This window comes from Ctenopharyngodon idella, chromosome 17, assembly GCF_019924925.1.
Source record: "Ctenopharyngodon idella isolate HZGC_01 chromosome 17, HZGC01, whole genome shotgun sequence".
Classification (NCBI taxonomy): Eukaryota; Metazoa; Chordata; class Actinopteri; order Cypriniformes; family Xenocyprididae; genus Ctenopharyngodon; species Ctenopharyngodon idella.
Genome location: NC_067236.1, coordinates 24404692 through 24417309, shown reverse-complemented (window position 1 = coordinate 24417309; position 12618 = coordinate 24404692). Strand labels below are relative to the sequence as shown.

At 37.1% G+C, this 12618-nt stretch overlaps 1 protein-coding gene across 3 annotated transcripts; it reads right to left on the bottom strand.

Moving 5' to 3' along the window:
* Window positions 1-28: 28 nt before the first annotated feature.
* Window positions 29-10666, bottom strand: ecd (ecdysoneless homolog (Drosophila)). 3 transcript variants are annotated; one of them, XM_051867748.1, is made up of 13 exons: window positions 10505-10666; window positions 10146-10376; window positions 9029-9234; window positions 8261-8439; window positions 7421-7613; window positions 6705-6833; window positions 6374-6499; window positions 6163-6248; window positions 3740-3846; window positions 2847-3057; window positions 2684-2751; window positions 653-873; window positions 29-568 (listed from the first exon to the last, which is right to left on the bottom strand). In XM_051867748.1, exons 2-13 carry the CDS (start codon window positions 10354-10356, stop codon window positions 362-364), a joined length of 1944 nt encoding a protein of 647 aa, XP_051723708.1. In that variant the 5' UTR covers window positions 10357-10376; window positions 10505-10666; the 3' UTR covers window positions 29-361. The 3 variants fall into 3 exon arrangements, with proteins under 3 accessions (XP_051723708.1, XP_051723709.1, XP_051723710.1); XM_051867749.1 differs by having other exon boundaries at window positions 10146-10422; window positions 10505-10660; XM_051867750.1 differs by having other exon boundaries at window positions 10490-10629.
* Between the last annotated feature and the right edge of the window lie 1952 nt (window positions 10667-12618).

The following is a 12618-nucleotide window of genomic DNA, read 5'->3' as shown; positions in this document are numbered from 1 at the left end:
ATCTCAAACAAAATGACAGTAATCGTAATTAAAAAAACATCTCAGAAAATACTATCTTTATTCAAAAAGACAGACTAAAACATTTTTAATTGAGAACAACATGATAAAACAACTTCTCACACTTTGTGCAGGAAGAAATTCTCAGTCAGTTTTTAGGGAAGTGCTCCGTGTTGAAGAAAACCTCAATGTTTGGATGTAATAATTCACAATTCAGTACTGGGTGTGGAACAGAACACCATAAAGTCAAATATAGCCAGCTGATAGAGTAACAGCTGAAGTGCACTAGGTGAAGGAATGCTGAGTGCGTGATAAGTGTGTGATAAGTCTCTTTGAGTTGATTCTTCCACTTCAGTTTGGCTCATCAGGACTGATCTGCGTCAGGTGGGATGTGGATGCCTAGACTCTGCAGTAGGTTAGACGCAGGCCCAGCAAGGCCCGCCTGAGAAACGAGAGACTCGAGTAAATTTGTAACCAGGTTGAGATCCACATCAAGCGGCTGGATTTCTTCCTCAAGCTCTGAGCCCGAGGTTGCCGATGAGCTTTTAGATGCATCTGCTTTATTACTGGCCTATAAGGAAGCAGAAAAATAAAAATAATCAAATGCTTTTACAACATTATGGGAACAGGATAAATAATATCTATGGATACTTACTCCATTGTTCTGTGTAAAACTTTTGCCAATATTTGTGCTTTCCAGTTCCTGGTCCATTTCTTCCATGTACTTCTTCAGATTCCCTAGTGCCTCTGAACCTGCCTGCTCCTGAGAGCCACCATTCTGCACTTCTTCATTCTCATCATCATCATCATCATCATCGTTGTCATTGTCGTCATCATCATCAAAGTCGTCCGAGTCTAACTCATCAACCTTAGTTCCTGTAAAACAGGAAGTGCACATTATTAGTGCTTTTCTGTAGTGTAGATAATTAGGGCATAAAATACTAAATAAATGGCAAAGAGTTCAGTTAAAGAAAAACATGCTTTATGGAAACCAATTTAAAATATAAAAAATAAAGATTAGTAGTCGACCGATATAGATTTTTTGATAGCCGATGCTTTAGAGAGAAGGCAGGCCAATGGCCGATATAAAGCCGACATATATGATATTACACCATTTAATGTATAGATAGTAAAAACACATTCACAACAAATGCTGAAATTAAATTAATATTTATTTTACATAATATTTACTAAATACATAATTTGAAAATTAACATGGGAAAAAAATCTAAAATAAACATTTATACTTTAGATGGCAACTTCTTGATTTTGTAACCCTATTATAGTATTTTTCACACATAAAGAAATTAAAAATATGAATAAAAAGAATCTGGCAAGTCTGTGTGGGAATAATATTTTTTCAAATAAAGACATGGTAGTGCTAATTTTATATACAGCACACAATGAATATGACACAGTGGCGAAATGGATATAAGGGAAGTCACGATAAAAGTCCTCGTCCCGACACATTGGCCAAAAATCAAATCAACGCCTACTTCTACATCATCACGTCTTTGACCCCGCCAACTGGCAATTTAGTAAGATGAGAAGAGAAATACAAAGATCACTGGACTAAAAATAACACTACCTTCCAAAGCATCCTAATGCTATGAAAGTGCTTATTTATTTTCAACAACGTGAATGTCTCATTGGAGCATCATGTTTGTTCGGTACATTTCACTGTGGATTACTGCTAAAGTAGTCTCATTTTGGTGCAGGCTTTGCAAACAGACTTTTACTTTAAGATAATGACCCGACAGTAATGCCACAACATGTAAGTAACCGTGTTAATTCTAATGCCTACAGTCAGACATCTGACTTCAAAATCGTTTATTGCCGTTTAAGCATCAGTAAATAAAGTAATAGCATGAAAATAATCTGTTATTTAAATTGTGGTTAAATTATGTAGAGAAAGCAATTAAAGAACGCTTCCTTTATAATCACTGGAGCTGTCAATTAAACAGCACAAGTTTATCAGCGACTGAGTTCTGGACTCTCGCTTTAACTACCATTATAATCACTAACTACGTTTACATGGACACTTTTTCCTTCAATCTGAATGAATTCGTTCCGATTGATGAATCCGAACATAGTGTTTATATGAATGCTAAATAAAGTGATCGGGTTGATGTGCACGTTTATATGTCACAAGCTTTTGATCGGAATCGAGTTGCATTGATGAGATCACTGCATTCATGTGCTGAACAGTCATGTCTGTCATCAGCTATAATGCTCATCACTGCAACTTTTCATGCGACAGGAGTAGATCTAAATATAATGCTATAATCAACACTTTTCACAATTAGTTAATCTCAACAGCTTTAATAGTAAAAACATAGTAAAAGGTAAACCCCCCTTTTGAGATCTCTCCATTGGCTCCCGATAAATTTCAGAATTGAGTATAAAATTTTATTACTGGTGTATAAATCATTAAATGATTTAGCACCTTCTTATCTGTCAGACCTACTCCGTTTGTATTCTCCTACTAGAAGCCCCTTCAAACCGAAGCATTCATATCAGAGGGGTACTAGAAAATTGCCATTTATTTCTAAATTATGACAATTTTTTTATTTAAAAATCATATTAACATTATAAGTGCACATCAGGAAACATAAAAAAAACAAAACAAAAAAAAACGCAGTTAACATTTAGTTTCGCCTTTAATATCAAAGAAAATCAAACTCACCTAACAATCTATCAAGAGCACTGGTTACTGCTTCTGGATCAAAACTGAAGGGCTCAGCCAAGCAAGATCTGAAACACAATTTGGGGAAAAGAATGTCATAAATTATCATGGCGGTATAATAATAACTGAAATATTGACTATTATTCAGATGGAGCTTCATTACCTGGGTATTTCAACACCTTCATGAGAAGACATAGCATTGATAAAGTTTTTCATGCCTTGCGTTACAGCTATCAGACTGTAGCCAGCTTCTTCCTCCTGCACCTCCTCATCAGGCTGTGCCGTCTTGCGAGTGCCATCACTCACCCTTCGACTTCCTTTCTCCTCAAGCAGCCTCTCCAGCTCCTGAGCTGACATGTCTAACCACGCATCACCTACAGGGGGTGATTGAGAGGACAATACTTGATTAACCCAGCCACTGGTGGAATTTTCCATAATTTATGAGACAACGCTTCCAACAAATTTTCCTGTTTTCCATGTTTTCAGTGTTATGCAGTAAGGGGGTGCTATTACACATCTTCTGAAAGAGTACAAAATCTCCAGAGCAAAACACAGGTGGAAAAAAGCAGTCTTTTTCAAAAGACTACAATGTGTATAAGCAATGCCTTTATCACATATAAAAGCATTGCTTATGCACGTTGTAGTCTTTGAAAAAATGTGATTTTCTCAGCTTTTTGTTTTAAATGTTGTTTTTTTTTATGAAACTAAGCCACTTTAGTGTTGATAAAGCTAGAATAAAACTGTTTTTTTTTTTTTTTGTTTAAAAGCAGAGCCTCTGTTCTTTCTTTTGATATAATTCATGTTCAGATATTCATACAACAAAATATTCTGGGGGCCATGAAAGTTTTATGAAAATTATCAAATGCTGGTGGTGGCTGGCGGGGAAAGAGTTAAGACCAAGGCAGAAATAATATTTGTGCTTAATTCACAGGCTAGATTCACTTTCAGCAAAAGCAGTGAAAAGATTATGTTATGCTCAAGACGTAATATTTGACGTCAATATGTGCAGGCCAAGAAAACAATACACTTTTGAATGGGAGAAAAATTGGTACATACTGTCCTCTGGTGGTAGCTGTGCCTCTTGTTTTTTTAGGTCTTCCAAACTGTAGGAGGCGCCCTCCAAGACTTTCAACACCTCATCACCAGGATTATGAATATCAGGGCTTGAGAAAAATTAATATGATATATACACAATATTATTTAAAAGTTTGGGACTTTATTTATTTAAATTTGGATATTATTTAAAAGCCTGTACAACTCATGCCTCAGATACTCTGCCAAAAACAAAACTAACAAAACTTCTCTATCCCGGCCACGCTCACGTGACATTGCAGTTCTTCATCATCATTAAAGTTTATTATTTGCATGTGTTTTAAAGCCATAACAGTTTTAACTTCTGATACACTTGTATGGTTTTCTGAGCGCACACAACCAAAGCACGCGCACAGAAAACTGGCAGTCAGATGGGGAGCGTCCTGATCTTACACATCTTATTGCACTTAAACTGTCATTATAAAATGGTTAGTTCCTGCCCTTGATTCTGATTGGTCAATAGCTGTGTTTTATTCAAGATAAAATACGGCTATGACCGCTTCACCCAACGGTTCTATGTATCACTACACAACACCCTTAGCAACCACTCTTTTTGAGATTTTGAGATTGAGTGAACAAGTTTATTACCTCCATTCAGATATAGCATTTTCCTTCAGGTCAGTCCTATGTTCATAATAAAAAATCTGTTTAAATGTCCGCTGCAATATCTTGTCCTTTTAACAGTTAAGGGGTTTTCCTGTGCATTTGTCAGTTGCGTCTTGTTCCGTGTTCACAACAATTCAGTCTTTTCAATATAAAAGTCTTCGCTACTGAGTAATAATAATTCTCACTCACTCACTCACTCATAAAGACAGTCTTTGCCGCCATCTAATGGCGTAATAATGTAACTTCTGCTGCTGTTCACGGTCAGGGACTATTTTTTCCGGTGGAAGGAAGGCTTTTAGTGATTTTACTTCATGAAAGTTGCATTGATACATATATTTTTTGGCTTCAATATTTGTATTGTGTGGTGTTTTATAAAAGCAATAAGGTACTCGAGGCTAATGCTGTATCGTGAATAAGTCACAGCTTTGCATTGTGCCTAACAACGCCCTTTAGCCGTGACTTATTCACAATACAGCACAGCCTCTTGTACCTTGTTGCTTACATAAAGAACAAGGTTATGCCTAAAACACACAAAGTTCACAAACACAGTCAGTTATGTCTGTGAACATAAACATCAGGGTAAGAATTCACAAGTGTTTATTAGATCTGTGTATTAAAGTGAAAGCAGCGTAATATACAGTACGTACTGCTGTTAATATGAACCAAACAACAAAAGAAAAGCAGAAAATAACTCACTGCTCTTGATTAAATAACTTTAGTAGCTTTAATAAGCATACATTTCTTACTTGAATGCTGCTGTTAAATGCTCTGGCGAGGAGATAAACATGGCGGACTGTGTACAGCTCACTCAGGGGAGAAGCTAAGCTAATAGGGCAAATTCCATCATCAGTCATGGGCGGGGTTTCCCCCTTTTTACATAAGAGTAGGAGGAAATCTGGAATCTTGTTTGGAGACTGATTATGATTTATGTTTATGAAAAAAAGAGTAGGTGGATTTTTACCATTATAGGCTGGTTGTTTACACACCGCAGACACACATTTGTGTTTAAACACATTATAAAAGTGAATTTTGCATAATAGGTCCCCTTAAAAGGGTTAGTTCACCCAAAAATGAAAATTCTGTCATTTATTACTCACGCTCATGCCGTTCCAGACCCGTAAGACCTTATAAAGCTATTTTTGTTTAAATCCGATGGCTCCGTGAGGCCTACATAGGAAGCAATGACATTTCCTCTCTCAAGATCCATAAAGGTACTAAAAACATATTTAAATCAGTTCATGTGAGTATAGTGGTTCAATATTAATATTATAAAGCGACGAGAATATTTTTGTTGCGCCAAAAAAAAAAAAAAAATAACGATTTAGTGAAGGCCGATTTCAAAACACTGCTTCAAGACGCTTCGGAGCATAAATGAATCAGGGTGTCGAATCCGCAGTTCGGAGCACCAACGTCACGTGATTTCAGCAGTTTGGCGGTTTGACATGCGATCCGAATCGTGATTCAACACGCTGATTCATTACGCTCCGAATCTTCCTGAAGCAGTGTTTTGAAATCGGCCATCACTAAATTTAAATATGTTTTTAGTACCTTTATGGATCTTGAGAGAGGAAATGTCATTGCTCCCTATGTAGGCCTCAGAGCCATCGGATTTAAACAAAAATATCTTAATTTGTGTTCCGAAGATCAACGAAGGTCTTACGGGTGTAAAACGGCACGAGGGTGAGTAATTAATGACAGAATTTTCATTTTTGTGTGAACTAACCCTTTAACTCAATTTTGAACTGTGACAGTGAACTATAAATAAAAAAAGTCACTCTCACCGATGAGTGCTGGTTACCGACTGCCTGAAAAAACTCTCTGCTGATGTCATTAAGTCTCTGTATCGAGCAGATCCTTCTAGTTCACCCTGGGTTCACAAAAATAGACATAAGCAAAAACCATATCCACACACAGACAAAATGTATATCTCAGGCAAAAGGAATCTTTGCATCATCTGCTTCAAGTATTTTCAACACAGAAACTCTTTCCTACCTTAAAGTATCCATTCTTTTTAAGGCTATCTAAAAAGCCTCTCCATAATGGGTTACTGCTGACTGGAGTCTCTTGCTCTGATGAAGACTGTCCACTCTTAGAGCACAGGATTTCAAAGCCATGGGCCTTAGACAAGAACAGAAAGTAGAATACATTAGCACCATGTACTCTAGTTAGAAAATGTATTACATGGGAAATGGTATTTCTGAGCATATGGAAAATTCCAATTTTTGAAGAGAAACACGACCTCTATAAAATAAAATCTGCATTTTAATAGTCAGCTTTCTCTGACCATGACTGAAGAACAAGATATCTCATGACATGCACTCACCAGTTTCATTCCCAGCTCGTGAGCTCTGTACTGAGGATGAGAACGGGCGGGAAGCGTGAAACCATTCCGCCGATCTGGAACAAAACTCTGTTGTTGCAGCTGTGCGTACAAGCATCGAGTAAACCTCACCTACACAAAATGGGGAAGGGAATAGGTTTGTAGTTACTGGGGGAGTTTTCAAAAAATATAACCGGTTAAATGTACAGTATTGTTTTTTGAAAGAAGTCTCTTATGCTCACCAATGCTGCATTTTGTTTGATAAAAATACAGTAATATTGTAAAATATTATTTATAATTTAAAATAACCATTTTCTATTTTAATATATTTTAAAATGTAATTTATTCCTGATGGCAAAGCTGAATTTTCGGCATCATTACTCCAGTCTTCAGTGTCACATGATCCTTCAAAAATCATTCTAATATGCTGATTTGCTGCTCAAGAACCATTTCTTCTCATTGTCAATGTTGAAAACAGTTATATTTTTGTGGAAGCTGTGACATATTTTTTTTCAAGATTCTTTGATGAATAGAAAGTTCAAAAGCCAAGAATTTATTTTAAACAGAAATCTTTTGTACATCCTTGCTGAATAAAAGTATTAATTCCATTTTTTTTTTTAATTACAAACCTCAAACTTTTGAACAGTGTATGTGACAGAATTTAGAAAGTACTTTCCCCATAAAGATAAATTCAGAACAAAATTTAGACTGCTTCTTACTGATGTCATAACTCTGGTGTCAGGAGGAAAGGTGTGGAAAGTTCGGCAGGCTTGGAGGTCAACAGGGTCACGCAGATAGAAAGCAGACACCGCCGTGGCTATAAGGTCAGGCCTCCTAGACAACACCATAGCAATGCCCGCAGGCACGTAACAGTGGGCACGATGGAAATTCTGCTGGATTTTATCTGGATATCTGCACACATACACAAACGACTGAGTTTGTAAAAATATCTTTAGAGAAACAACTGAATTGCTTATTTGAAAGTGCCCCAATTATGCTATTTTAAAGGTTCTTAATTTTGTTTTGAAGGTCTCCTATAATAGGTTTACATGCATCCAAAGTCAAAAATCACTTTAATTTTCTCATAATGTACATTGCAGTATCACCTCTTCTCTCACAGTGTCTGAAACAGCGTGTATCGGTAATGAAACACTCATTACCATATTTAAATTTCAGCTCCGGAGGCCTTCTCTGCACTTGTATCTTCTCGACATGTCAACACAAGCCAAACTCTTCCAGGCCTCAGCTACAACTACAGTGTTTGAGGGTGGATCAAAGTAAACATTGTTTCTGGACAGCCAATGAAGACCATAGGCTGGCATTATGCAAATTAGTTAAAACCAGCTCAAGTTTGTGCAGGAAATGAGACTGAAATCCCTGACAACTCGTTTCAAGCAATTCTGTATCGGTTCTGTTGGGAGACAATAACTCCATTTATCGTGCACTTTGATCTTTGAAACTTTGCAGACCTTTTACATTCACAGACAGCTATATTACACAATACATGAAAGGTCCAAAAAGCATAACAGGGGCACTTTAAACAATGACGTCAGACTCACCCATCCAGCCTCCTGGCCAGAGCGGAGCGTATAGGCTGTTTGGCTAAACAGCTCTCAGTGTGTGAGTGCAGCACCTCTAGAGCCTGAACCACAGCAGGCACTGAGTCACTGGGCCAGCCAACCTCCCCAGAACGTGTACGGTTGGGTAATATGTGCAGCTCTCCCCGGTACAGGAACACCTGACAAACACAATGACAGACAAAAAAAGTGATAAGCCAATAGGAACAGACTGTATATGGAATGATAACAAGAACAGCCTTACTCTAAAAAAGAGAGAGAGAGAGATATTTGTATAATAATTTTTTCCTGAAAATGATAACCATCCATCACTGATTAATACAAACTGTGGTAATTTCGGTACTGGAATCAAATGTTAATGTGTATTAACATGTGTATTTCTTTATACAGATGTAGAATTAATAACTGTGAATAAAGTGTAACATATTTCTGAAAAATTTGAAAATTAAGCTGAATTATTACTTAATAATGGTGATGGTATTTCCTGCAATGACCGTTTTACGAAATGCAAGACTGGATACATTTTTTGACAGTATAATATTTTTGTTTCCAGTTAAATTGTTAATAAACAAGTTATTGCAATATTGGATGTTATTCAAGTTCAACTCATGCTCACATATAATGGCTGTGCAAAGGAATACAACAAATTGTATGGATTGCTACATCAAAGTGATTACCATATTAATACACATCAGTGGCATTTGCTTGTACTTCAAAGAATGTCCAGAAATCATGATAATATCTACTAACCCTGTTCTCACTGCTGTCAGGGTCCAGCCACTTTGGCAAGTGTTCAGCTGCTTCAATCAGAATAAACTGTCCATCATTATCATAGACAACAACAGCTACATCACTAAAGATGTGTGTTATGTGTTTTAGCATGTAAACGATGAACCATTCATCCTCCACATTATCACCAAACTCAGTAACACCACCCAGGTGTGCGGGCACATCCCCTATAGAGTGAAAATGAAAAAGAAGTGAACTGTTTATAAATGCCTCTTTGCAAACACATGTACATACATATGAGAGGCCATTCAAGACATATTTCAAACTTTACTAGCGCTTTACTTTTCATAAATCTTAGTGGTCATCCTTTACATCTCTCTGTGGGTTTTGAAATATTTAACCAGTAAAAAAAATTAAAAAGAGCTTGTGACTAAACCTAGTAACTCTATTGGCTCTTCAAACTGTCAGTTAAACCTCATAACTCCATGCCTCTATTGTAAAAGAAGTGCCGCACCCTGTTTGAAGAAATATCTCTGATTGTTTACAATATTATGGTAAATAAAGAACTGTTTGTTTGAATAAATACAGCGGTTTTTTTTCTTTACTCAAGAAACATTATAAATAAAAACTAATCCTGTAAGTTATGTGTTTGAGGAGCGGAGAAGAGTGTCTTGGTGTAGCATTTGTCATCGAGTCATAGCCAAATTGGCCCACCCTGTTTTTATGAAGGCCCACCCGTTTAAACATTTCTCGCCCCTGGTTTGATGAGAAAGAGATGAAATGTAGTTGCATGAACGCCGTACAACTATAGCAGCGCGCGAAACTGAGGAAAAGAACTGATGACGGCACGGTTCGATGTTGACCAATCAGTGGAAAAGGGCGTTTATTTCCCGCAATTTAGAAAGCTTTGATAATATGTGAGAGAGAGTTTGATAGTGTGTGTGTGAAACGTTATAGTAGTGTATGAGAGAGAGAGTTTGATAGTGTGTGTGAATACTTTGATAGTGCGTGCGCGAGTAAGTTTGAAATATGTCTTGCATGGCCTCTCATACATAAACACACACACACACATATATATACATATATATATATATACATATATATATATATATATATATATATATATATAAACTCCCACCTTTCTCAGGGTGGTATCTTAAATTGAAAGGCTGATGTTGCCAGATGTACGGCACCAGTAGAGGGGCGATCTCCGCGAGAATGTTCTGCAGGGTCTGCTTAAGGGATTTCTCATTAGCTTCTGCGTCTGATGGGTCAGGGTGAACTAGGAACAGCTGATACTGGACCGCATCTTCGGGAATGGCAGGTCTTCTCAAAACATCCATGTTCATGTCTCATTATACCCTAAAAGCTGAGAGGAGCAGCACAAGTCACGTCACTGATTTGGTTCGAGATTCCTGTAACATGCAGACGCTATAAATTATTAAGGTTTCAGCAGCATAATATATTTGTTCATGTACATACCAGTCTGGCAATTACCTGTTTGAGTTTATTAGTTATACTATAACTTGATCAAGAAACGCGTGAGACTGACGGTCATGTGGACAGCTTGACATTTTTTGGGGACTGAGCTCACGGGATTTTCCTTACACGCCCCGGAAGTGTCATAGTTTAGGAAACCGGTCCTCAGTTCAAAATAAAGGTCCTTTTTTTTCTTCTTCTAATGATGATGTTAAATGGCGGTTGGCAAAATAAAGGTCCTATTGAGCTGATCATAAAATATGAGTAATTTATAAATTAGATTTTTTTTAATTGAATTATTATACACTGCTAAAGAATAGATTTTTATGAGTATAATACTTCTAGTCAGCAAGGATGCATTAAATTGATCAAAAGTCACAGTGAAAGTTTATAATGTTACAAAAGATTTCTATTTCAAGTAAATGTTCTTTTGAACTTTCTATTCATCAAAGAATCCTAAAAAAAAAAAAAAAGTCACATGACACTGAAGACTGAAGTAATGATGCTGAAAATTCAGCTTTGCCATCACAGAACTACATTTTATTTTAAAATATAAAAACAGTTATTTTAAATATTAATAATATTTCACAATATTACTGTTTTTACTGTATTTTTGATCATATACATGCAACCTTGGTGAGCAAGGCCTGCTTTCAAAAACATAAAAAAAGAAGGAAAAAAAAGAAATCTCTAACCTAAACTGATCCCAAATCTTTTAATAATAGTGTATGTACAAATAAAATTAAAAAGGTGTGGTATCCTCTTATTTCTACAAACCCGATTCCAAAAAAGTTGGGACACTGTACAAATTGTGACTAAAAAAGGAATGCAATTATGTGGAAGTTTCAAATTTCAATATTTTATTCAGAATACAACATAGATGACATATCAAATGTTTAAACTGAGAAAATGTATCATTTTAAGGGAAAAATAAGTTGATTTTAAATTTCATGGCATCAACACATCTCAAAAAGTTGGGACAAGGCCATGTTTACCACTGTGTGGCATCCCCTCTTCTTTTTATAACAGTCTGCAAACGTCTGGGGACTGAGGAGACAAGTTGCTCAGGTTTAGGAATAGGAATGTTGTCCCATTCTTGTCTAATACAGGCTTCTAGTTGCTCAACTGTTTTAGGTCTTCTTTGTCTTCTTTATCTTCCTCTTAATGATGCGCCAAATGTTTTCTATGGGTGAAAGATCTGGACTGCAGGCTGGCCATTTCAGTACCTGGATCCTTCTTCTACACAGCCATGATGTTGTAATTGATGCAGTATGTGGTCTGGCATTGTCATGTTGGAAAATGCAAGGTCTTCCCTGAAAGAGACGACGTCTGGATGGGAGCATATGTTGTTCTAGAACTTGGATATACCTTTCAGCATTGATGGTGCCTTTCCAGATGTGTAAGCTGCCCATGCCACACGCACTCATGCAACCCCATACCATCAGAGATGCAGGCTTCTGAACTGAGCGCTGATAACAACTTGGGTTGTCCTTGTCCTCTTTAGTCCGGATGACATGGCGTCCCAGTTTTCCAAAAACAACTTAATTCGTCTGACCACAGAACAGTTTTCCACTTTGCCACAGTCCATTTTAAATGAGCCTTGGCCCAGAGAAAACGCCTGCACTTCTGGATCATGTTTAGATATGGCTTCTTTTTTGACCTATAGAGTTTTAGCCAGCAACGGCGAATGGCACGGTGGATTGTGTTCACCGATTTCCATTACAGTAGCATTCCTGTATGTGATGCAGTGCCGTCTAAGGGCCCGAAGATCACGGGCATCCAGTATGGTTTTCCAGCCTTGACCCTTACGCACAGAGATTGTTCCAGATTCTCTGAATCTTTGGATGATATTATGCACTGTAGATGATGATAACTTCAAACTCTTTGCAATTTTTCTTTGAGAAACTCCTTTCTGATATTGCTCCACTATTTTTCACCACAGCATTGGGGGAATTGGTGATCCTCTGCCTATCTTGATTTCTGAGAGACACTGCCACTCTGAGAGGCTCTTTTTATACCCAATCATGTTGCCAACTGACCTAATAAGTTGCAAATTGGTCCTCCAGCTGTTCCTTATATGTACATTTAACTTCTCCGGCCTCTTATTGCTACCTGTCCCAACTTTTTTGGAA